The sequence below is a fragment of the Thalassophryne amazonica genome, chromosome 12, assembly GCF_902500255.1.
Source record: "Thalassophryne amazonica chromosome 12, fThaAma1.1, whole genome shotgun sequence".
NCBI classification, from domain to species: Eukaryota; Metazoa; Chordata; class Actinopteri; order Batrachoidiformes; family Batrachoididae; genus Thalassophryne; species Thalassophryne amazonica.
The window spans coordinates 75938378-75965382 of NC_047114.1; the positions used below are offsets into that span (position 1 = coordinate 75938378).

The 27005-nt window shown below is 43.3% G+C and overlaps 1 protein-coding gene across 2 annotated transcripts; it reads right to left on the bottom strand.

The window, feature by feature from the left end:
- Nucleotides 1-1671: 1671 nt before the first annotated feature.
- On the bottom strand, nt 1672-26876 carry snap47 (synaptosome associated protein 47). 2 transcript variants are annotated; one of them, XM_034183516.1, is made up of 5 exons: nt 26598-26876; nt 15995-16514; nt 5991-6493; nt 5580-5704; nt 1672-1996 (listed from the first exon to the last, which is right to left on the bottom strand). In XM_034183516.1, exons 2-5 carry the CDS (start codon nt 16489-16491, stop codon nt 1850-1852), a joined length of 1272 nt encoding a protein of 423 aa, XP_034039407.1. In that variant the 5' UTR covers nt 16492-16514; nt 26598-26876; the 3' UTR covers nt 1672-1849. The 2 variants fall into 2 exon arrangements, with proteins under 2 accessions (XP_034039407.1, XP_034039406.1); XM_034183515.1 differs by having other exon boundaries at nt 15995-16519; nt 26598-26875.
- Nucleotides 26877-27005: the final 129 nt, after the last annotated feature.

Below are 27005 nucleotides of genomic sequence, written 5' to 3' on the forward strand. Positions count from 1 at the left end.
ATATAACGGATTTTGTATAACGGATTTTGTATAACGGATTTTGCGCTCACATCGGATAAAATGTCACATCCGATCGCAATGCATTTCCATTAAAAAGACTGAGCAGTCTAGGCGTGCACAGTAACAGAGGTACAAAATTAAAGTTCAGCACTGACATTCTCTGATTCGAGGAAAGTGGGACCAGAGTCATTTCCATGATTAAAAGCCCAACCGTTTCTTTTTTTTTTTTTTTTTTTTTTTTTTTTACACACTGTGCTCAGACTTGGACCCACAGCCTGGACATGCACCTGTTAAATCAGACACAGCAAAAGTTTGTGATTTGACACTTTTCTGCTTTCACTCTTTCCTCTCCTATTATAATAGTTTATGCAGTACGCACGCTGATTACATTTTGGAATCACATATGCCAGGCAGAAAACTCTCATTTACAACACGGAGTCAAAACAATAGGAAATAGTACATCTTACTTTTGAATTGGAAAGTTGATTAGAAAGAAAAGCTGGTTGAGGGACTTTAAAACTGTCATGTACGTTGGCATCATGACACGGAGTTACAGAGCTGCAGTAGCATAAATCAGGCTTTAAATTAATTAAATAAATCATCATAAATTGTCAATTCATGTAAATTTGATAGCTTAACTATTTTTATAATTATTTTGATAGTACCTGTACCTGGATGTAGTTAACTGATTAAAAAAAAAAAAGTTGAAAACATAAAAGGTTCTTTCAGTAGTTCAGCACAATTGGCCTCAAAATGGTGCAAGCAGTTAGTGTGCTTGCTTCCCAAACAGACTATCCCTGGTTCAAGGCTACCATACTCCATTTTCCTTGTAGTACTTTTTTTTTTTTGCTAATTATAACAGTTTTATGCTGTTGAAATTTACAATCTTGTCTGAAAAGGTTTTTACATATTTTCATTGGATTTTTTACAGAATTATTGCGTCAACCACAGCTGCTGCTCCCGCCCGCCACCCGTAAAAACAGCAGAATTTTTGGAAAAAAAAATTCCCAGTGTAGTGTGTGCTCAAATATTTAGAATGGCTATTTTGAAGAACTGTTTAAAAATACAGCTCATATCACTTTTTATTGGTCACATGAATCTTCAATGTCATTTGGAATGCCTACAAGGAAAAATGCTTTAATACAAAGCGGTTAAAAGGGTTGCTAAGAAACACTAACAATGTTACATATCACCTTTCTTTTGGTCAGAAGACCTCCTGTCCTTGGGTGACCTTGAAAGATCAAACTCAAGGTCACAACTATTTAACTCCAGCAGTTTGGAGCCCAGGTGGATTTAACAATTTGAAATGTCTTAGACAGAAGGACAATGATTAAATTTTGGATATGCCTGATCAAATGTCAAGATGACACAGGACCATATATTATTTTGTCACACTTAACTAACTTAGTAGCTTAATTCATTTGCATGAATTTCAGTCAGATATGAAAGGCGCAGGTGTTGCACTGTCACAGTGTCCCTTCTTGTATTTTACATTACGTCTTTCTGAATAACTTTTGCAAACTGAAACACTATCTTTGTAGCATTAGATCAGTCTTATTTATTCTCCCATGAAAATCCTATACTATGAATAAAGTCATGTCAGGTCATGTCAGGTGCATGCTCCCTATGAAAATCATATAGTATAAAGTTCAATTTGTTGCAACTCCCACCATGCTTCCTTGCAATGGCAACACATTGCCAGTTCAATAATCTCTGGTTTGGTGTGTCTGAAAGCGTTCATTCATCAATGTTCTCATATTATACTTCTCTGATAAATAGAAGAAACTTACAGTTCATTTCTCCGGAGGGACATGGTGACCACATACTATAAGCTGCTGGACTTTGTGAACTACATCAGTCTTTTCATGCGGCAGGTGTGCTTCTCTATGTGCATGGTGGCTCGGTCCGTGGAGCTGGTCAGGACATCGAGAGCTTCATCCTGCCTTTCCAACTCTGCCTCCGCCTCCAGAGCCAGGTTCTTCAGCTGCATCAACATCTGGCACACACAGCTTAATAAATACATTGTTGTGGCAACATGTAATCATTTATTTTAGCTGGGTTGTGGGTTGTCTGACTGTCTGTGCATGTTTTGGACATGGAAGGGTTCGGGTAGTCCGAAGTTGAGGCGGTGGGTTTGTTCTGAAACGAGACGCTCAAATGCTTCACCTCAGGGAGCTGTGGTGGATGACACCTGCTCTACTCTCATACTTTGACACTCTGTACAAGATCTGTTTCCTTGCCAGGAATCCTCTCATTTGAAAGTTTGCCATGGAAATAGCAATGTGCCAGTTGCTGGTGAACTTGCATGTTTAATATGGTGAAAACACCTATGACTAATTAAGCAATTAAATACTGCGCCTTGCGCTTTACTTTGTGTTTAGATTACACATCCAGTAAATAACATAATGGAGCTGGACAAGCTCCACATGCACTTGCACTACACGCTTTAGACCATGTGCCACAGATTGTAAAGAAAGAGCCTACACCCTCTTCTATTTGTTAGAAAAACTACCAATAAGACAGTTACAGTCAATTATAATATTTCATATTACATCATTCACAAAAAGACAAGTCTTTCATCCCGGAATTACTGTTATATTACAGATAATAGCCTTTGTTTTTGACTTTCACTGGATTGACAAAATGCTGCCCCCCGACTAGAGTACATATCTACATCAAATTACGGTACACGTTAAGGTTGATGGAACAACTTAAATATACAAGGATATGCCAAGCAAAACTTAATAAACGCTGTCTCCAAACCCTACCACCATGGTTTCTAAACTAATATTATGTTATGTTACACATGCTGACATTATGTCAGCTTTCACTGGCTGGTACACATGGACATTGCAACACAGCGCAGAAACTGCTCCAGACAGCAGTTTAAACACAGATAGTATGTCAATACACAAATGTATTCACTCACACAGGTCTGTGACTTCAAAATTTAAACTTGGACGACTTGACTGAAGCTGACAGTGAACATTCATGGGGAAATTGGTATGTCATAGAAAAACACAGTAAATGAATATTTTTAGCTGATGCTTATACAATGGCTAGAGGGCTTAAGTCATGTAGAAACCCCCAAAATTAAACATTTAGGCTACAACTAATAGAAAAATATATGAGCTAAAAAAAATGTTGCACTTGTGTCACATGAATGTGGAGATTTATAAAACTAAATAAAGGCAAATGTTGTAATCTTTGAAGCTTGAGTTGGTATATAAAATCCAAACTACAGGACCACAAACATGGATAGTAGGGATACAACTTTTTATTATTTTTTTTTTTTACTCAAAAACTATTTCCTGTATCATATTTAGATGAGCGTTTTTGCATAAGTAACTAAAGTAAACTCACTTTCACACTATCTTTAAATAACAGTTCGCCCATGAACCCATGTTTGTACTCTTACGCAAAACCTGTTTGAATATGAACACGGTTGCATCGCAGTCTTGGCTTTCAATAAATTATTTGCATTTGTAAGACTTCAGTGGTGATTAGATTGTATTGTTGAGTCATCATGTTCTTTCCCTTTTTTGTTTATTATTCAACCAGGGTTCTCGTTTTTGGAAATCCATCCAAATGCAACCGAATATAAAAATTTCAGAGTTAGTCATGGGTAAAGATTTTGATCAAATACAAAGAAAACTCCACATTATTTTCACTGTTTTCTAGCAAAGGCTCATCAGAATCTGATACAGGACTATGGGGTTGAAAAAAAGTTGTATCCCTAGTGTATAACAAACTGAAAAGGACAATTATGCAATGTGGCATTCCTTATCTTACTAATGCCTATGTAAATAACATGCATGTAGGCAAAAGTACTTTGGGATATTTTTATACTGTTGTGTTGCGCCATTTACAGGGGTACAGAATCTACTGTACCACTCCCCAACCCCACCCCCAAAAAAGATTTTACAATGTGACATATTTGTAAGTTTGCAATTGACTTTCTAAAGCAGAACGTGATTTGCTTGATCAATCAATCAATCTGTTCGTTGGAGTGATCTAATGCAAATTATAAGACAGAAGGTTGTGTTTAATCAGGTTTTTACACTCACTTTATTACTGCCATAATTAGCATTTGGCTATGTGTTGTAATCAAGCTTTTTAGTTTGTACACCTTGTTTTTTATTTTAAAATTTAATAACTGACTGTTTTCATTCTTGAAAGCTGTATGGCCTCTGTTTTTTTTTTTTTTAAGATTTAAATCATAAAAATAATTTTCTTTGTCACCACTATAACTTTATTCCTTAGCAATTAAATAAGGGAATCATAACATGATATTGTCAATATTACCAAAATTTTCACTGTCTGGAAACCATTTAGAATTTCTCCTCACGAAGGGGAGAATTTCTACTGATCAGACGGCCATGACCTACATTTGGTAGTGATTTTAGATCATGTGGAGGCTTCCACTGATCTGTGTGAGGGATGCTGGGAAGCACACGGTGACAGCCAATGGGTCTAAAGAAAGGCAGCGTTACATCAGTTGGCTGCTTGCTCGAACAAAATAAACCAAGATGGTGGAAAATTCTCCGAAACAGCTTATTTCTGTACAAATCTAATGTTTCTCATATATTTTTTAAAAGTTAGCGAGAAATACTTCTAAATCTAAAAACGCTGCTTTTGAAACCAGACAACACCTCTGAACTGATTTACAAGACATCTTACGGTTAGCGTGCATATCCCGCAAATGCACATCAAGCAAGTGGGTCAGGTCACAAGTAATGTGAAAATCTCACTCATGCACGCACACATTTCCTCCTGTAGTTAATCTGCATGACGCCATAAGAAGGAAAAGGCAATACTCTTTACAGAATTCCTCCTATGTAAATATCTTCTTTTGATTAGAATGAGCTGCAAGTTTACAACATGTTACAAATATAAACGCTGTCCTTAGGGTAAAAAAATATAAATGAATAAAAATATCTAAGTACTTTCATTTTTATTACAATTCAGGTATGCTGAAAATGTCTGCAAAGCACTGCATATCTAAGTGTGGTCTAACTTGCAACAACAACAAAAAGTGTACTAAAACACAGTTTTACGAAACCTGTAATATTGAGTGGGGAAAAAAAAAAATTTTGAACGTGCGTCACTATGTAAGTATTGTCACCACAGCCCACGTCTCAAACTTGAGTCAATGATACAAGGTTCTGAGTGGAAAGACGTTGTTCAGTCTGTCCAAATAACTGACCGCGTCTCTTTCATTCTCTTAAACACAGCATGGGCTCTCGTTTGTGGTCTCGCCAACTAAACACTTTAAACATACAGAATGAAACATAAAAATCATGATGATGAAGCGTGGTTTGGATGGGAATTAGAAATCAAACCCTTGTTAGTATTTTGCCCATTCTCATTCCACTGTGGTAACAGAGCTCAATTAATTGCATTAGTGCTATAATTCATAAACTAGCTGTCAAACTACTTACTCATCTGGTTATAGCCACTGTTGGAAATAAATTATTTCTGCACAAAAGATTGTTACTTGCCTTTTGCATTTAACTACAAATCCAATGCAACAATAGCTGAACTTGTACAGCAATGGAAATCCAACGTATGGCCCTCACCTGTTTGAGCTCCTGGGCCTCCGCCTGACTGACAGATGACTGGAGAACATGCACCTGCAACTGAGGCAACTCTCCTGCTGGGACCTCCAACGGGAACTCTGTCTCTTGGCACCTCTGCGGTAAACCTGACTCCATGGGTGGAGGTGGCGAAAAAGTACAGAGTGCGTATGCTGTTTATGAGGAAGCCAGACAGTAAACTAAAAGGGCACCAACTGAGGCAATCTGGGAGAAGTGACTCATCAAAATACATTTCTGTCAAGGAAAGACACCACTGACCCTGTACATGTGCCTGGTGGAGAAACATAAGCCTACCCTGCCACATAGTGGTCAAATTTAAGCTAAGCACCAATGCACTGGAAAACCAGAATAACAGACATTGATGATTGTGTTCACAATATCTATGTTCCTTACCTTCTTTCCACTTTGATCCCTCTGTGTCGCATGGAGATGTCGCCGGAGTTACTTTGAAGGCAGCGTATTCACGAGTGAACTCCAACTTCTTTTTGTATTGCATCTCTAAGACTGACATCGCCTCTGGCATTTTGGCAGACAACAACCTGTAGCATATGTCAGGCTTCCCGATAAAACGCTGTCTAACACTGATTTCGTAAGGGCTGTGCACTCTGATTTCATCGATTTCGTTACGTTCAAAGCGGTGAAGGAGTTGACAGTCTGTGTCTCGCACTTCAAGAGAGGACACCAGAACCAATAAGCATCCAGGTTTCAAATTGGTGTCCCCACCTTTGGACACTACAGCCGGGATGCTGGAGATGACCTTGTTCCTACCAGATCCTTTGCCAGCTGTTGCAGCTGCGGCAGCTCTTGCGGAATCTGCAGCCTTTGCGTCTTGCTGAGTCTTCCAGGGAAGTTTGCCAAAGGGCCACCAGGAAGGAGACTCCAGTTCTGACAAAAGTCTGCAAGATAAAGGAGGGAAACACAACGAGAGCTCTGAGACCAAGCTTCCAAAATTATACCCACCCCAGCTCTGTCATTACTACAAGCAGTTCCTTGTATATACCGCTGTGTGGATCTTACCAGTGTATAGTGTCTTGGGGTGATTTATGTTGCGATTTGGTGCTATATTGAATGCATCATATACTCTGTGGTGAACGGCACGGTGGGTTAGTGGTTAGCTCTGTTGCCTCACAGTGAGAAGGTCCCAGGATCACTTCAGATCTGGTCCTTTCTGTGTGGAGTTTGCATGTTCCCCCCATATAGGAGTGGGTTCCCTCCAGGTGCTCCGACTTCGTCCCACTTCCAAACACATGCAGGTTAGACAAACTGGTGACTGTAAATTGACCGTATGTGTGAATGGGTTCATGCATGTCTGTCCTAGAATAGGCTGGCTGCCTGTCTGGAGTGTACTTGCTCAGTGACCACTGTGATAGGCTCCAGCCCCAAACCCCCATGACCCTTAACTGGAATAATGGAGTCTGATTACCTTTTTTTTCCTGAAACACCTGAATTATTAAAACAGTCAACCACTGTACTGAAGAGCCCAACAGATGCTTACAGTATAATTAATAAATAGAATGTATATGAAACAACAACAAAAGTCCAATTATTTCTCCTTGAAGACAAGAATTATTTTCCTTCATTCCTGCCTTGATATGGTGTGTGTGGTCACTGGGTGAAGTTTCACTTAAATCAATCAATCAATCAATCAATCAATTTTTTTTATATAGCGCCAAATCACAACAAACAGTTGCCCCAAGGCGCTTTATATTGTAAGGCAAGGCCATACAATAATTATGTAAAACCCCAACGGTCAAAACGACCCCCTGTGAGCAAGCACTTGGCTACAGTGGGAAGGAAAAACTCCCTTTTAACAGGAAGAAACCTCCAGCAGAACCAGGCTCAGGGAGGGGCAGTCTTCTGCTGGGACTGGTTGGGGCTGAGGGAGAGAACCAGGAAAAAGACATGCTGTGGAGGGGAGCAGAGATCGATCACTAATGATTAAATGCAGAGTGGTGCATACAGAGCAAAAAGAAAAAGAAACAGTGCATCATGGGAACCCCCCAGCAGTCTACGTCTATAGCAGCATAACTAAGGGATGGTTCAGGGTCACCTGATCCAGCCCTAACTATAAGCTTTAGCAAAAAGGAAAGTTTTAAGCCTAATCTTAAAAGTAGAGAGGGTGTCTGTCTCCCTGATCTGAATTGGGAGCTGGTTCCACAGGAGAGGAGCCTGAAAGCTGAAGGCTCTGCCTCCCATTCTACTCTTACAAACCCTAGGAACTACAAGTAAGCCTGCAGTCTGAGAGCGAAGCGCTCTATTGGGGTAATATGGTACTACGAGGTCCCTAAGATAAGATGGGACCTGATTATTCAAAACCTTATAAGTAAGAAGAAGAATTTTAAATTCTATTCTAGAATTAACAGGAAGCCAATGAAGAGAGGCCAATATGGGTGAGATATGCTCTCTCCTTCTAGTCCCCGTCAGTACTCTAGCTGCAGCATTTTGAATTAACTGAAGGCTTTTTAGGGAACTTTTAGGACAACCTGATAATAATGAATTACAATAGTCCAGCCTAGAGGAAATAAATGCATGAATTAGTTTTTCAGCATCACTCTGAGACAAGACCTTTCTGATTTTAGAGATATTGCGTAAATGCAAAAAAGCAGTCCTACATATTTGTTTAATATGCACTTTGAATGACATATCCTGATCAAAAATGACTCCAAGATTTCTCACAGTATTACTAGAGGTCAGGGTAATGCCATCCAGAGTAAGGATCTGGTTAGACACCATGTTTCTAAGATTTGTGGGGCCAAGTACAATAACTTCAGTTTTATCTGAGTTTAAAAGCAGGAAATTAGAGGTCATCCATGTCTTTATGTCTGTAAGACAATCCTGCAGTTTAGCTAATTGGTGTGTGTCCTCTGGCTTCATGGATAGATAAAGCTGGGTATCATCTGCGTAACAATGAAAATTTAAGCAATACCGTCTAATAATACTGCCTAAGGGAAGCATGTATAAAGTGAATAAAATTGGTCCTAGCACAGAACCTTGTGGAACTCCATAATTAACTTTAGTCTGTGAAGAAGATTCCCCATTTACATGAACAAATTGTAATCTATTAGACAAATATGATTCAAACCACCGCAGCGCAGTGCCTTTAATACCTATGGCATGCTCTAATCTCTGTAATAAAATTTTATGGTCAACAGTATCAAAAGCAGCACTGAGATCTAACAGAACAAGCACAGAGATGAGTCCACTGTCCGAGGCCATAAGAAGATCATTTGTAACCTTCACTAATGCTGTTTCTGTACTATGATGAATTCTAAAACCTGACTGAAACTCTTCAAATAGACCATTCCTCTGCAGATGATCAGTTAGCTGTTTTACAACTACCCTTTCAAGAATTTTTGAGAGAAAAGGAAGGTTGGAGATTGGCCTATAATTAGCTAAGATAGCTGGGTCAAGTGATGGCTTTTTAAGTAATGGTTTAATTACTGCCACCTTAAAAGCCTGTGGTACATAGCCAACTAACAAAGATAGATTGATCATATTTAAGATCGAAGCATTAAATAATGGTAGGGCTTCCTTGAGCAGCCTGGTAGGAATGGGGTCTAATAAACATGTTGATGGTTTGGATGAAGTAACTAATGAGAATAACTCAGACAGAACAATCGGAGAGAAAGAGTCTAACCAAATACCGGCATCACTGAAAGCAGCCAAAGATAACGATACGTCTTTGGGATGGTTATGAGTAATTTTTTCTCTAATAGTTAAAATTTTGTTAGCAAAGAAAGTCATGAAGTCATTACTAGTTAAAGTTAATGGAATACTCAGCTCAATAGAGCTCTGACTCTTTGTCAGCCTGGCTACAGTGCTGAAAAGAAACCTGGGGTTGTTCTTATTTTCTTCAATTAGTGATGAGTAGAAAGATGTCCTAGCTTTACGAAGGGCTTTTTTATAGAGCAACAGACTCTTTTTCCAGGCTAAGTGAAGATCTTCTAAATTAGTGAGACGCCATTTCCTCTCCAACTTACGGGTTATCCGCTTTAAGCTACGAGTTTGTGAGTTATACCACGGAGTCAGACACTTCTGATTTAAAGCTCTCTTTTTCAGAGGAGCTACAGCATCCAAAGTTGTCTTCAATGAGGATGTAAAACTATTGACGAGATACTCTATCTCCCTTACAGAGTTTAGGTAGCTACTCTGCACTGTGTTGGTATATGGCATTAGAGAACATAAAGAAGGAATCATATCCTTAAACCTAGTTACAGCGCTTTCTGAAAGACTTCTAGTGTAATGAAACTTATTCCCCACTGCTGGGTAGTCCATCAGAGTAAATGTAAATGTTATTAAGAAATGATCAGACAGAAGGGAGTTATCAGGGAATACTGTTAAGTCTTCTATTTCCATACCATAAGTCAGAACAAGATCTAAGATATGATTAAAGTGGTGGGTGGACTCATTTACTTTTTGAGCAAAGCCAATAGAGTCTAATAATAGATTAAATGCAGTGTTGAGGCTGTCATTCTCAGCATCTGTGTGGATGTTAAAATCGCCCACTATAATTATCTTATCTGAGCTAAGCACTAAGTCAGACAAAAGGTCTGAAAATTCACAGAGAAACTCACAGTAACGACCAGGTGGACGATAGATAATAACAAATAAAACTGGTTTTTGGGACTTCCAATTTGGATGGACAAGACTAAGAGACAAGCTTTCAAATGAATTAAAGCTCTGTCTGGGTTTTGGATTAATTAATAAGCTGGAATGGAAGATTGCTGCTAATCCTCCACCCCGGCCCGTGCTACGAGCATTCTGACAGTTAGTGTGACTCGGGGGTGTTGACTCATTTAAACTAACATATTCATCCTGCTGTAACCAGGTTTCTGTTAGGCAGAATAAATCAATATGTTGATCAATTATTATATCATTTACCAACAGGGACTTAGAAGAGAGAGACCTAATGTTTAATAGACCACATTTAACTGTTTTAGTCTGTGGTGCAGTTGAAGGTGCTATATTATTTTTTCTTTTTGAATTTTTATGCTTAAATAGATTTTTGCTGGTTGTTGGTGGTCTGGGAGCAGGCACCGTCTCTACGGGGATGGGGTAATGAGGGGATGGCAGGGGGAGAGAAGCTGCAGAGAGGTGTGTAAGACTACAACTCTGCTTCCTGGTCCCAACCCTGGATAGTCACGGTTTGGAGGATTTAAGAAAATTGGCCAGATTTCTAGAAATGAGAGCTGCTCCATCCAAAGTGGGATGGATGCCGTCTCTCCTAACAAGACCAGGTTTTCCCCAGAAGCTTTGCCAATTATCTATGAAGCCCACCTCATTTTTTGGACACCACTCAGACAGCCAGCAATTCAAGGAGAACATGCGGCTAAACATGTCACTCCCGGTCTGATTGGGGAGGGGCCCAGAGAAAACTACAGAGTCCGACATTGTTTTTGCAAAGTTACACACCGATTTAATGTTAATTTTAGTGACCTCCGATTGGCGTAACCGGGTGTCATTACTGCCGACGTGAATTACAATCTTACCAAATTTACGCTTAGCCTTAGCCAGCAGTTTCAAATTTCCTTCAATGTCGCCTGCTCTGGCCCCCGGAAGACAATTGACTATGGTTGCTGGTGTCGCTAACTTCACATTTCGCAAAACAGAGTCGCCAATAACCAGAGTTTGATCCTCGGCGGGTGTGTCGTCGAGTGGGGAAAAACGGTTAGAGATGTGAACGGGTTGGCGGTGTACACGGGGCTTCTGTTTAGGACTACGCTTCCTCCTCACAGTCACCCAGTCGGCCTGCTTTCCCGGCTGCTCGGGATCTGCCAGGGGGGAACTAACGGCGGCTAAGCTACCTTGGTCCGCACCGACTACAGGGGCCTTGCTAGCTGTAGAATTTTCCACGGTGCGGAGCCGAGTCTCCAATTCGCCCAGCCTGGCCTCCAAAGCTACGAATAAGCTACACTTATTACAAGTACCATTACTGCTAAAGGAGGCCGAGGAATAACTAAACATTTCACACCCAGAGCAGAAAAGTGCGGGAGAGACAGGAGAAGCCGCCATGCTAAATCGGCTAAGAGCTAGTAGCTACGCTAAGCTAGCGGATTCCTAAAAACACGCAAAGTGAATAATGTGTAAATAATTTAGAGGTGATTCAGCAGAAGGAGTGCTTTAGTTAAGGCACGTAAAGATTACACTGGGAAACAAACTAGATCAATCTAACTGCGCAGATCAAACAGCTAACAGATACAGAAAAACACCGCTGTGCTCCGGAACAAGAAGTGATACAATACCGCAGTGAGAGCCGACCACCAGTAGAGTCAAGTAAAAAGTAAAAAAAAAAAAAAAAAAAAAAAAAAAAAAAAAAAAAAATAAAAAGGTAAAAAAGTAAAAAAGTCTTGAAAAAGACTATTAGTTCAAAGTCCAAAGCAGCAGGTAGCAGTCTCTGTGTAAACAGTCCCAACAGAGAGCCAAAATTAACAGATACAGCAAAACACCGCTGTGCTCCGGAACAGGAAGTGATACAATACCGCAGTGAGCTAGACAGCAGGGCTTAAATCCACCAAAGTGTTTAAAAGTTGCACCTACATGACTCCAGGACAGCTGGACAGATCTGTCCTGGACAAAATTCAGTGAGTGACTACTCGTCACAACCATACATAATAAGCCAAACAAGCATCAATGAATTGTGTGTTTCACTGAGTGGAAAATGTTGAACAGCAACAAGGACACTTCTAGGAGGACAAACCCAAACACAGCTGTGTAAAAACAGTTGATCTCAGACAATACAACTGATGGAAAAACATCACATTAGGTTTGAGAACACATTCTGATACCGTGAACTGCCACACCAGCACTCCACCTATCTACTACAGTAACTGGGCAGCGCAATCTCGTTTGAGGGCGGGCGCTAAAGGGGTAATATATGACGCATATGATGTAATTTTTCTACTTCCGGGGACAAAAACACGGCATGTTCTCTGAGTTTTTGGGCAAATTACACGCAAACAAAGTAAAAATGCAAAGAAAAGTGACGATGCGGTGGGAAAGTGGACATGTGTTGTGGTTTGGTTATGACCTGGAGCACAAACATGTCGAGGCAGTTTTGCATGTGCAAGATCACAGCTACTCTGGTTAGCTGTGTAGGCTAACGCTTACCAACATGACGTCTCCGATTCGCCTCGTCTTCCCTTCTCCACTGGGAACCAAAAAAAAAAAAAACACACTTCGCGACTGCTTTGTGATTGCAGTCGAAAACAAAACAGTACACCATTTTTCCATGTGAAGTTTTGCTGTGTATATATTGCACAACGCCAGCAGCTGTCCCCATAAGTGGTCAAATCCCACGATATCATCCAGGGTTCAAACAACACTGTGGTGCCCTATACTGTAAAGCACCATATTTTCTGGAAAATAAGTCACACCTGTCAAAAAATGGCTTGTAAAGATTAAAATCCATCTAAAAGTCGTGCCGGACTATAAGTTGCACCTTTTTCTTTATTAGGAGTGGTTAAATTTGGGATTTTTGCTTATTGTTGTAGTGTACTTTTTATTATTGCCATTTACTACATTGGAGTTTATTTTGTATAGTGTTTTGATTCCTGAGAATGTCCTATATAAATAGATATTATATGCAAATAATGAATTTTTATGAGTTCAATGGTGTACTGCAAATATTTTATGAGGTGAAAGCTGGAACACACCATTCAACGAGGCAAAGCCAAGTGGAATGGTGTGTTCCAGCTTTCACCAAATTAAATATTCATTCCATTGAAAGAATGTAAAAACATTCATTATTTGTTTTATATAATGGCTAAAATAGATCCCTGTCATTTTATATTATATTAATTTAGAAACAACAAAAAAGGACTTACATTTTTACACCCTCTCTACTTTTAAGATTAGGCTTAAAACTTTCCTTTTTGCTAAAGCTTATAGTTAGGGCTGGATCAGGTGACCCTGAACCATCCCTTAGTTATGCTGCTATAGACGTAGACTGCTGGGGGGTTCCCATGATGCATTGTTTCTTTCTCTTTTTGCTCTGTATGCACCACTCTGCATTTAATCATTAGTGATCGATCTCTGCTCCCCTCCACAGCATGTCTTTTTCCTGGTTCTCACCCTCAGCCCCAACCAGTCCCAGCAGAAGACTGCCCCTCCCTGAGCCTGGTTCTGCTGGAGGTTTCTTCCTGTTAAAAGGGAGTTTTTCCTTCCCACTGTAGCCAAGTGCTTGCTCACAGGGGGTCGTTTTGACCGTTGGGGTTTTACATAATTATTGTATGGCCTGCCTTACAATATAAAGCGCCTTGGTGCAACTGTTTGTTGTGATTTGGCGCTATATAAAAAAATTGATTGATTGATTTTGGTACCTCCTCAGTGCAGCAAAAAAATAACATCAGAAATTAATCGAGCTTTGGTGTGTCAATGCTGCTTTGACATCAACAACCCAAGACAAACTTTAAACAGGAGTCCAAAAATAATTCTGACAATGAAGTCCACCATGCCGTGCATCAAATCGTTTTCTGTCAGCAAAACAAACTCCGTCATGTTTGTTTTAAAGTTAAGCTCTGCCCGGCTTCTGTGAGCATGCGCACGGTGCATGGTGTGTGCTCACACAAGCGGGAAGGCGCTTGTGCACGCGTGTAGTACCAAAAAAAAAAAAAAAAAGACTATTTCCTCAGTGCAGTGAAAAACAAATCATGTCAGATAGCTTACAGTGCAGTGGATTTGGTGTGTGTGTGTGCGCGCGCATGCGTGCATGTGTGTATGAGCACGTGTAGGCATGTGCATGCGTGCGTGTGTAGGTGTGTATGTGTGTGTGCAGAGTGCAATGGTACTAAATGTATGGAACCCAATTTGCACTCTAAATGCAATGCAACACAAATGGGATGAATAATCCATGTCACGTGACATACAAAGCACCAATCAAATGACAAGGATCCACTCAGCCGTTATATAATAATTACTATTATTAGTAACAAACATGATTTTTCAGTATATTTTACAGAATACCTTACATACTCATAGCTGTCCATTTTTTATTTATTTATATATATATATTTTTTGGTAAACCTATATTTCCTTCTTTTGCTCCTAAAATTACAGTATATGCCTGGGTTTTTTGTGTTTTTATTGTTGTGCACCAAACACCATAGCAAATTCACTGTATGAGAAAACTTGCTTGGCAATAAAGTTGATTCTGATTTTAAAGTTCAGCATAGATCTGCAAAACTGACAGAGCAAAACACAAGGTTGCCCTTGTTACTACAACACATACACGTATCTTCTAGAGCCCGACCGATATGGATTTTGTGAGGCCGATGCCGATAACGATATTTGGATAAAAAAATGCAGATAATCGATAAATCGGCTGATTTTTTTAAATGAATAAAATGTTCTTTTTTGGACCCTTAACAAAAAGATATGAGCTAAAAGCTGAACCTTTGTCCTCATATTGATTAACTTTAGAACAGAGAAACATTTTCAAGTTCAAAAAATGCAATCAAGAATTAAACCTTTGTGAAATTAGCAAATACATATCCTTAAAAAGAGTTGTGAAACACATCTGATCTTGTACCTCTTGTTGCTGCAACTTAGATATAGGTTCAGGATAAGGATATAGATCCTTATAAACATACTTGTATGCTTTTGTCAGCCGATCGGTGCAGTGTGATGGCGAACTACGGGGGCCGGCGATGAACACATTTAAGCAGGGGTGTAAGCAGCTCTCAGTTGAATGGAGTCAGAGCTCCATCTACTGGACAAACAGTGCAAGGATATTTTACATTGCCGACACAAATATTATTTCAGTAACTGTTCTGTTTATGAGAAATTATGGGCGTTCTATCGGCGAAATTTCAGCCGATAGTGAGTAATTTGAAAAGGGCTTATATCGGCCAATAATATCAGCCGGCTGATATATCGGTCGGGCTCTAGTATCTTCCTTGATCTCAGTGAAATGTTGAGTCCAGTTGGAAATAGACACAATAACATGAAATTTTGAGACAGATCTACATAAAAGGGCAGAGCGGAGGTTTTTTAAATCACTGAACCTTTGGCATTTCAGGCCTGGGATTAAGCTGTATGTTTGTTTGTTTTTTTAAGTATACAGTTCTTTTTCATGTGATGCAAACACTCAAAAGTATTTTACAAAAGTATCTTACATTCACCCATTCACACACCAATGTCATCCAAGGTGATCAACTGCACACCGGGCGCAATCTAGGGAATCAGGACCTTAAAGGCACCATAGCCGAATTGGGATTCAGGCCGAGGAACCTCTAGTCACAAGCCCACCACTTTAACAGCCTCCAAGCCACCAAATCCCTTCTATCTTGTTTTTTCATCACTTTGGTACAGCAGAAAAAGGCATAAGTATGAAGTTCAAACTTTCACACAAACACAAGTGTACAATAAATGATCAAATTAGGAAATGTCAGGATAATTACTTATCAGCCACGCCCAAGTCGGAGTCCATCTTCTCTAGTCCCTGCATCATGTTGTCAAACTGTTCTCCCTGGTGGCTGAGAACTCGTCCAGTGTCCTCCAGTCGTCTCTGGGCTCCTGCCACGAGGTTGAGCAGCTCTCTCCCTTTGGAGGGCTGACACCCGGCCCCTTGGGCTTCTGTGCCTGGAGACAGGAGGCGCTCTCTCCAGAAATGCTCCAACACATTATAAACCACCAATCTGTTGGGCTTAAGAGAGCCAAACCAATGTTTCACATTGCCCTCTTCAAGTACTGTAAGGGTGCTGAAGATAAAACTTGATGACTCCGTCTTGATCTCTATGATTCTGGAGAGGCGGAAACTGGCAAGAGTCTTTTTGCTCTGGTGAGACACGAAATGCACCATGGTTCTGGTGAGGGAAAGTGTGCCGCTTTCCCATCGCTTCTCATTGTTGATGTAGTAGGAGCCAGGCCAGCTGTGAATGGGAACATCCCGGCTCATTTTGGACAGCAAGACAAAGGCTCCTGACCTGGGAGAGGACGAAATCGAATCAAAACTGGTAAGTATTTACATGCATAAACAGAAAATTATTAAGGGTCTCCTTAGCAGTGGTAGGCACAGATAACCAAAAAATTAACTTCGATAACAGATAATCAGATAACTGAAAAGTTATCTTCGATAAAGATAAAACAATAAACCACCCAAAAATGTATCGGAAGTTACAGATAACCGATAACAGATAAATTCCAATATTACCTCTGACACATCTACAACTAGTAGTAGAACAAATTTAATACCTTACAATAATATTAAAAATAAAAACAGACCCCAACAATGAGACCACATTTTTCTTTCTACATTCTGCCCCTGCTGGAAGCTCTTATTTACTACAGAGCTCCCAACACAGAGGCACTCCAAGAGCAGCCATAAAGCCAACTCTCTATCAATTATGACACTCCGGTCAGGCGCAGGTCTTGAAAAATAAAGTCATGCTGACTTATGGTTTTGATTATAAATAACATTAATACCGATAGAATAACTCCATTAATGTCAATTATGTCATTTGTACAAACTTAAAATATAACATATATCTTTTAATGTTGAGTAATGCACTAATTCTGAGGTTTTGTAACAAACAGACAGATCGCAAAGGATTCTGGGTAAAAGTGCCTCTTTTTGGAGCGAGGCAGAGGGGAAGGCGAAGGGCTACAAATCCCTCCGTTTGGAGGGGTAGGAGGAGCTTACTGCTGTCTCTGAAAAAACAAACATGGCGCCGAAAGAGCCGCACAAATGAAGCGGCTTTCATTACAAATTACGCTGTTTAGAAAGTTATAACTTGCCAAAAAACTTTACAGGCAGTTGTCTATGACAGCAGCGTGTCTGCTGCTGGATGCATGTTGCGTATGTTGTCGTTCTGAAGAATATCGTAACGTCGCTCGTGCGCTGCGTTATAATGCACATACACACGAACGCTACGATAAGACACTTTTATATCTCACAACGGAGAAAATCATGATAAAGTGTAAGCACGTTAATTTGTATGTTCATAAATCTTTGGATAATATCAATCCCTGCTGTTGGATTTCAAACTTGTAGTTTCAAACTTGTTATTGTCTGTATTCCGTTGTGCACAATTTACAACATTAAATTGTTACTGTTTGGCTTACCCATTGCCCGTTCATTTACGCCGCCTGTTGTGGGTCCGTGTTCCTACACTTTCACAACAGGATTTCTCGGCCAGCGTCATGGATCCCGAGGGGCGTCAACCATCGCTTTAACAGCCAATGGAAGAGCGAGGTGCACAGGCGACAGCAGGAGGCATGTTAGGTGAGCTGCAGCACATCTTAACCGCTTTTACTGCTCGGTTGGACTTAGTTACCGAGCAGAGCATTGTTCTCAATCGAAGGACGGAGGCTCTCACCGCCCAGGTGGAAGTGCATGCCCAGGGCGCTGCTGCAGCACCTCCTCCTGCTGACCGAATGCCAGAAACAGACATTCCACTGGTCGTTCAACGAACCCCCCCCACCTTCCCCTGAAGCATACATAAGCCCTCCGGAGCCGTACGGAGGCTGTGTTGAGACGTGCGCAGACTTCTTGATGCAGTGCTCGCTCGTCTTTTCACAGCGTCCCGTCATGTTCGCGTCAGACGCTAGCCAGGTGGCTTACGTTATAAATTTGCTTCGAGGAGAGGCACGCACCTGGGCTACGGCGCTCTGGGAGCAGAATTCACGGCTCCTAACGACATACGCTGGGTTTGTGAGGGAGTTCCGACAGGTGTTCGACCATCCTCATAGAGGCGAGACCGCTTCAAGCGTGCTGCTGTCAATAAGACAGGGGTGTCGGAGCGCAGCGAAGTATGCAGTCGACTTCCGCATTGCGGCAGCGCGAGCCGGCTGGAATGCTGTTGCGCTCCGCCCCGCCTTTGTAAACAGACTGTCCCTGGTCCTTAAGGAGCACCTGGTGGCGAAGGACGAGCCGCGGGATTTAGACGGGCTTATCGACCTGGTTATACGGTTAGACAACCGATTAACAGAACACCGATGGGAGCGAGACGAAGGGCGTGGTCAGGCACAAGCCGTCCCTCTTCCTCCCGGGTCCGAAAGGGAGCCGACTTCCCCACGCTCCACAGCCAGGGCACTCCACGTGACGACAGCTCCCCCTGCTGACGTTGCTATGGAAACGAGCAGGGCCAAAAGGCGATCAGATCAGAGACAAAGGAGGCTGATCCGTGGGGAGTGTTTTCTCTGCAGCTCAACCGAGCACACACAGAAAAAATGCCCCAAACGGTCAATACAGCAACACTCGTCCTTAGAGACTGGGCTAAGGGTGGGTCACAATACCCACGCGGGGAGACCCCGAAAATCTGCACGCATCCCAGTCACGATCCTGAGTGGGGATCTAACCCTTCACGCCCCAGCACTGGTGGACACGGGGTCGGAGGGGAATCTGCTGGATAGCAGATGGGCAAAGGAGGTTGGGCTCCCTCTAGTGGCCTTACCGTCACCATTGTCGGTGCGGGCACTAGATGGCACCCTTCTTCCAATAATCACACACCAGACACAGCCAGTGACATTGGTTGCGTCTGGAAATCACAGGGAGAGATTGTGTTTTATGTAACACCTTCTACCTCCCGAGTGATTTTGTGTTTTCCATGGGTGTTAAAACACAATCCCTGGATTTATTGGCCATCTGGGGTTGTGGTTCAGTGGAGCGAAACCTGCCATCGGGAGTGTTTAGGATCCTCGGTTCCACCCGGTGTGACAGCTAAGGAGGAGGTTTTAGTCCCCCCCAATCTGGCGGCGGTGCCAGCCGAGTACCATGACCTTGCTGACGTCTTCAGCAAGGATCTGGCACTCACGCTGCCCCCGCACCGTCCGTACGATTGTGCCACTGATTTGATACCGGACGCTGAGTACCCGTCCAGCAGGCTGTACAACCTCTCTCGTCCGGAACGCGAATCAATGGAGACCTACATCCGGGACTCGTTAGCTGCCAGGTTGATCCGGAACTCCACCTCCCCGATGGGTGCTGGTTTCTTTTTTGTGGGCAAGAAGGACGGCGGACTCCGTCCATGCATTGATTACAGAGGGCTGAACGAGATCACGGTTCGCAACCGATACCCGTTACCTCTGTTGGATTCAGTGTTCACGCCCTTGCATGGAGCCCAAATTTTCACAAAATTGGATCTTAGGAATGCTTATCGCCTGGTTCAGATCCGGGAGGGAGACGAGTGGAAGACGGCATTTAACACCCCGTTAGGTCACTTTGAATACCTGGTCATGCCGTTCGGCCTCACCAATGCGCCTCCGACGTTCCAAGCGTTGGTTAATGACATCTTGCGGGACTCCCTGCATCGGTTTGTCTTCGTATATCTGGACGATATACTCATCTTTTCTCCGGATCCTGAGACCCATGTCAAGCATGTACGTCAGGTCCTGCAGCGGTTGTTGGAGAACCCACTGTTTGTGAAGAGCGAGAAGTGCGAGTTCCACCGCACTTCTTTGTCCTTCCTGGGGTTCATAATCTCCTCCAACTCCGTCGCCCCTGATCCGGCCAAGGTTGCGGCGGTGAGAGATTGGCCCCAACCAACAAACCGTAGGAAACTGCAACAGTTCCTCGGTTTTGCAAATTTCTTCCGGCGGTTCATCAAAGGCTACAGTCAGGTAGTTAGCCCCCTGACAGCCCTGACCTCCACAAAAGTCCCCTTCACCTGGTCGGATCGGTGCGAAGCCACGTTTAGGGAGTTGAAACACCGGTTCTCGACTGCACCAGTTTTGGTGCAGCCCGATCCCAATCGCCAGTTTATAGTTGAAGTGGACGCCTCTGACTCAGGGATAGGAGCCGTGCTATCCCAGAGCGGGGAGTCCGACAAGGTTCTCCATCCATGTGCCTACTTTTCCCGCAGGTTGACCCCGGCTGAAAGGAACTATGACGTCGGCAATCTGGAACTTCTTGCGGTGAAGGAGGCTCTTGAGGAGTGGAGACACCTGTTGGAGGGAGCATCTGTACCATTTACGGTTTTCACGGACCATCGGAACCTGGAGTACATTCGGACCGCCAGGCGTCTGAATCCCAGGCAAGCCCGCTGGTCACTGTTCTTCGGGTGTTTTGACTTTCGGATCACCTACCGCCCCGGGACGAAGAACCAACGATCTGACGCCCTGTCCCGGGTGCACGAAGAGGAGGTCAAGACCGAGCTGTCAGACCCGACGGAAACCATCATCCCCGAGTCCACTGTCGTGGCCACCCTCAGCTGGGACGTGGAGAAGACCGTCTGGGAAGCCCTGACACCGAGCCCGGACCCGGGGACAGGTCAGAAGGACAAGTTGTACGTCCCACCAGAGGCCAGGGCTGCGGTCCTAGAACTCTGTCACGGTTCCAAGCTCTCCTGTCCTCCAGGGGTGCGAAGGACCATGGCAGTGGTCTGGCAGCACTTCTGGTGGGCGTCTACGGAAGCCGACGTCCGGGAGTATGTCCAGGCCTGCACCACCTGTGCCAGGGGCAAAGCCGACCACCACAAGGCCCAAGGCCTCCTCCAGCCTCTGCCCGTGCCTCATCGCCCCTGGTCTCACATTGGCCTGGACTTTGTCACGGGCCTCCCGCCGTCCCAGGCATGACTACCATCCTCACGATAGTGGACCGGTTCTCCAAGGCGGCCCACTTCGTGGCCCTCCCGACGGCCCAGGAGACTGCAGACCTCCTGGTCCACCACGTCGTGCGTCTGCATGGGATTCCATCGGATATTGTCTCAGACCGTGGTCCTCAGTTCTCTTCTCAGGTCTGGAGGAGTTTCTGCAGGGAACTGGGGGCCACCGTGAGTCTGTCGTCCGGGTACCATCCTCAGACGAACGGACAGGCAGAGTGGGCGAACCAGAAATTGGAGCAGACCCTCCGCTGCGTGACCTCCGCGCACCCGACGGCCTGGAGTAACCATCTGGCCTGGATCGAGTACGCTCATAACAGCCAAATATCGTCTGCTACCGGCCTCTCCCCATTTGAGGTGTGTTTGGGGTACCAGCCCCCATTGTTCCCGCTAGTGGAGGGAGAGGTCGGGGTGCCCTCGGTCCAGGCCCATCTGAGAAGGTGCCGTCGGGTGTGGCGTACCGCCCGCTCTGCCCTGCTCAAAGCCCGGACGAGGGCCAAGAACCATGCAGACCGCCGGCGTGCCCCGGCCCCTACGTATCAGCCTGGGCAGGAGGTTTGGCTTTCCACAAAAGACATTCCCCTGCAAGTGGAATCCCAGAAGTTAAAGGACAGATACATTGGACCTTTCACCATACTCAAAATCCTCAGTCCAGCCGCAGTGAAGCTGAAGCTGCCAGCTGAAGTCACGCATCAAACCTCACCACGTTTCACCCCTCTGTACCCCCGGACCAGCGCCGCCTCCTGCCCGGATCATCGACGGGGAGCCGGCTTGGACTGTGCGCCGGCTCCTGGACGTCCGTCGGAAGAGCCGGGGGTTCCAGTATTTGGTGGACTGGGAGGGGTATGGACCCGAAGAACGCTCCTAGGTGAAGAGGAGCTTCATCCTGGACCCGGCCCTCCTGGCCGACTTCTACCGGCAGCACCCGGACAAGCCTGGTCGGGCCCCAGGAGGCGCCCGTTGAGGGGGGGGGTCCTGTTGTGTGGGCCGCTGAAGAGGAGGTACTGCTGGCCCACCACCACCAGATGGCGCCCTGCTTGAAGTGCGGGCTTCAAGCACGAGAGGGCGTCATAGCAACCGGGAGTGACAGCTGTCACTCCTCATCAGCACCAGCTGTCACTTATCCACATCACCACCACCATAAAGGCCGGACTGCAACTCCACCTCCCCGCCGAGAAATCAGCTACCTTGGAGGTAATTTCTCTGCTGACTTAAAACTAATTAATAGTCTGAACTCTTTTGCAGCCGTTTTCCTGTGGTGTTGCCTTATCTGTGGGATTGGCGTTTGGTGTGATCAGCGACGGCTTCGCTTCACACCCCAACCAGATAAGTGGTTAGACAGGAGCTGCACGAGTGTGTGATTGGAGGTGGAGGTGCTCCCTCCCAAAAAAACACAGACTGTGGGATTACTGAGTGTGCGTACTCACACTCACCTGTGCTGTTTTTCGATCACGTGATCGGAAATCGGACCCGATCATGTGGTTTCAGACTTGACCGAAATCGGACATTGCATCCCGATCAGGAATCCGATATAGATTTTATCCTCATTATTTTGATCAGCGCTATTTCAGGCTCATTATTGCAGATTAATGGGCCTTCCACGCGTCGGAAGCATCAGAGGCGTGAGACGCATTGCTTTTTAGAGGCGTCAGAAGCATCGCTTTAGCTCTTTTGACGCAACACTTCTGACAGGAGCGCGCATTGCTGCTTGTCGGCAGGCTGACGCGGTCAAAGTTCAACACAATCTTTTTTTTTTTTTAATTGAACAAAAGAAAAAACATAAGTTCAACCGGACATTCTCGCACACGCGTGTGCCTGAAACCGATTCCAGAGGAGAAAAGGGAACAAGGGTTGCGCAGTGAATTTGGGAAGAAGAGATGGAATTGTAACTCGGACAGAGGTGGGGTGCGCACGAGCGACATGCACACTCATCTCATTTAAGAATGCGTCAAAGAGCTTCCATCTTCATTCACATTCAATACGCTGCTCTAAAGTTGTTGAACACTGATAAAGCATCAGAGGGACACTGAGGACTGTCAGGACGCAAATGTAAGGGGTTTTTTTTTCTTTTACTTTTCAAGTTGACTTTTGAACTTTCGACGCTCTGAGCTGTGACGTAGCTTCGCGCTGTCCAATAGGAATGATGCGTCGGGCCAAAACACGGAAGACTAGTGGCAGAAACCACTGATCTGTACAAATGGTAAATGGACTGCATTTATATAGCGCTTTTCCATCTGCATCAGACGCTCAAAGCACTTTACAATTATGCCTCGCATTCACCCCGATGTCAGGGTGCTGCCATACAAGGCGCTCACTACACACCGGGAGCAATAGGAGATTAAAGACCTTGCCCAAGGGCCCTTAGTGATTTTCCAGTCAGGCGGGGATTTGAACCACAGATCAGTGCAGAAACCACGTGTCTGAAGAAAAATCCTTGGAAATGTTTTTTATTGTTGTTGTTACCTCAAAATTTCTGATTACTGTTTAAAAAAGTTTAGAACACTTGTAATTAAAATAGCTAAATCAATAAATGGTTCTTTAGAAACCTTTCATCTATAAATTAAAACCACCTGTTATTTCAGATTACATAATTTGTTGTTTAACATACAGAACCTTGGACATTTATTTTTAGACAAATAAAAAACATGGAAATTTCTACATTTTTTAACTCTGGTAGATTATTACTTGATTGTTCAAGCTACCTCAAGGAGAAGTGCACTGTTTAAGTGATAAATAATAAAATAAGGTGATTAAAATGAAATAATTATATATTTAGCATTTGTTCATTGTTCATTCAGTTTTTTAAAGTACCGGATTGGGACTCGGTATCGGCAGATACTCAAAATCAGATGACTCGGAATCTGATCGGGGCCAAAAAAACCTGATCGGGACATCCCTAGTTTGTACCATACCATACCAAAGTGCTTTATTCATAAAGCACTTTATTAGAACCAAAGCTGACGCAAAGTGCTGTACACTAAAACATACATTTAAAGCATTAAGACATATATTTAAACAAGTTAATAAATATAAAATCTAAAACTAGAAAATCTAAAAACTAAGTTTCACTGCAGTCAAAAGCCAAAGAAAAAAGATAGGTTTTAAGACAACGCCTAGAAGTGGCCAAAAAAGGTGTCTCTCTTACACCCAAAGGCAAACTGTTCCACGATTTACATACAACAACAGAAAAGGCCCCTTCACCTCTGAGCTTCCTTTTAGTGAAAGATCGACAGGGTATATAAGGGTGAAGAAGCTCAAGAGGTACTCTCTACTTTATATAACAGTTCGCAGAATTTTGGGGACTCCTCTTAGATTGATTTGATACCCCTTTAAAATCAGGTCATTGGTCAGACATTTGTTTCTCAATCTGGGTCATCTGCAGTACAAGAGTTCATGCATGACTTACTTGGATATGCCTCAAATTTCCTTTTCCATTGGCAAACTTGAGGATTTAGGTATGGGAAAAATAACTTCAAGAAAATTATTATGTTCTATTGAACAGGACATGTTCACAAGCTTGTTGCCATAGCAACTGATACCAATACACATGTATTGGATTGACTGTACATAAGGGAAGGAGAATCAAAAGAAAATATCATCAGATCATACATGCATTTATGTGATAATTCATGCAATTGGGTTAGCGAGCATGTGTTCAAAGACATGACTAAAAAGGGGTATCAACCAGTATAAGAGGAGTCCCCAAAATTCTGCAAACTGTTATATAAAGTAGAGATGTTAGTTTATCCACTCCTGCAAATTTCGTTAAAAAAGGCTGATGGTGCAGGCCACCAGGTGGCGCTAAACTTCCTCAAAATTGGGCAAGTTGAGTACTTTGGCACCCCCTGGTGGTCAGCGCCATCAAGACCCCAATGTTTTTTCAGTTGCATTTGATAAAGTAGGGCCTATATTTGTTGATAACATTGAAATATGGTTGGGGTCTTGATGGCGCAGAGGGTTATGGGCCTTTAAATACAGCCAATTTCTCAAAATGACCAGACTTTAAGTGCCCCCTATATTCAGCGCCATCGATCCCCCAACCTAATATGTATGTAAGATGAAAGAGTTTGCCTCCATAAGTCATTTGATAGTTAAACTGGCTTGGGGACTTGATGGCGCTGAATGTTACACCACTTGAAAGATGGAAATGTAATGAAATATCAGTTTTTGCGTATTTTTGCCTTGAACTTTGATGACCCCTGGCAAGGTCCCCATTTGGTTTTCGGTCGAAAAATTTTGGGAAAGTTCATTTCTTGGTAGTTTCCATCTCTGAGCCATGTTTAGTTGAAATCCAAATCAGCTTGAATCACAGCCCGCCTGATCCTTAAAAAAATTGGCTCTTAAATAATAAAAGCTGGATTTTACTAAAGCTGCAATTTGGCTACCCATTTTAAAATCACTATCCACCTTAAAACCAAGATCAGTAATCACAGGTTTAAAATATAGCTCCAAGGGTCCAGAGTTAACAGAGGAAGACTCACACAGACCACTATGGCCAACACCAATAACGTGTAGGCTCTGAAAATGGAAGGATTGTGGCTAAAAATTGGCTGTAATTCCTAAGTGAAATGCCCAATCACTCAACAAGTATTTTGTGGACTTGGAAAAGGCATACCAATGGGTCCCCCAAAGTGTCCTGGGGTGGGCGCTGCTAGAGTATGGGGTACTGGGACTGCTGCAACGCGTGGTCCAGTCTCTATACAACCAAAGTAGGAGCTGTGTTAGCATTCATAACATTGCATCAGACCTGTTCCCGGTGGGTGTTGGACCCCACCAGAGCTCCCCCTTGTCACCAATTCTGTTTGTGTTTGACATGGGACAGGACTTCAAGGGTCAGTCAGGGATTGGCAGGTGTCCAGTTTGGTGACCTCAGAATTGCATATCAGCCTTTTGCAGATGATGTGGTTCTGTTGGGATCATCAGACAGTGACAGATCCAACTGGGAAAAGGGCTCGAGGAAGACCCAGGACACACTGGAGGGATTATATCTCCCAGCAATATTGGGAATGCCTCAGACTCAATCCCCCAGGAAGACTAAAAGGACTTGGCCCAGGATAGGGATGTGTGGGAGGTGTTTGCTCAGGGTAGCACCTTGGGGTGACTTTGCTGTGATTTAGTACTATATAAATAAATGGAATTGAACCGAATTGATGAGCTGCTTGTTCTATTATGAACAAGACCTGGACCCCGATAAGTGACAGAAGAATTTATAAATCAATGAAGGATTATTTTTGATAACCTCTGGAAATAAAGATCAAAGTCGACAATACAAGCAACACTTTGACAGCATCAACTACTGCCATGGTTAAAAGACAAAATTACCAAACTCTATGTCACTGTCCAAACACTTATGTAAACAACTGTGCATGGTTTTTGAAAAATTACTATTTTTCCCATGACAAAGCCAACATTATATAATGGCTATCTTAACCAACCATATATTGGCTATTTCTGTGTCACTGACCTTTAGCACTTTAGGTGGTGTGCTACCAGTTTGATGATTCTCCACTCCTTATCTATGACATCACACACATAATGTGATATTATTTCGACGAATATTAGAAGCTCGATCTAAATGTCTCACTTTGGTCCTTTTAGCTAGCATCCGGGTAGCTCAAAGCTCATGGTCACACTTCTGCTGTGGATGAGCGACTCGCCGCCTTAATGAGGATAAAAAAAAAAAATCCCTTTTAACACTTATCACGTTGTCCTCGTTAAATTTCTCCTGGGGGGTCGGGGGGACAACAAATCAATTCGTTAAATAAATAAACAGACATTGCCTGAGCTCAGCGTCGACCGTCGCTGTTTAACACAGAAGTGACGTCACGCACGGCTCTCTTTACTGTCCGGCCTGAAAACAAGGGTTAAAAAA

Bases quoted from the DNA above. Each gene is read 5' to 3' on its own strand.
- snap47 (XM_034183516.1), bottom strand. From the start codon at position 16,491: ATGAGCCGGGATGTTCCCATTCACAGCTGGCCTGGCTCCTACTACATC. The intron at 6,494-15,994 runs GTAATTATCCTG...TTTATCTTGCAG, and splicing joins GACTTGGGCGTGGCTGATAA to ACTTTTGTCAGAACTGGAGT. The intron at 5,705-5,990 runs GTAAGGAACATA...CCATGGAGTCAG, and splicing joins GGGATCAAAGTGGAAAGAAG to GTTTACCGCAGAGGTGCCAA.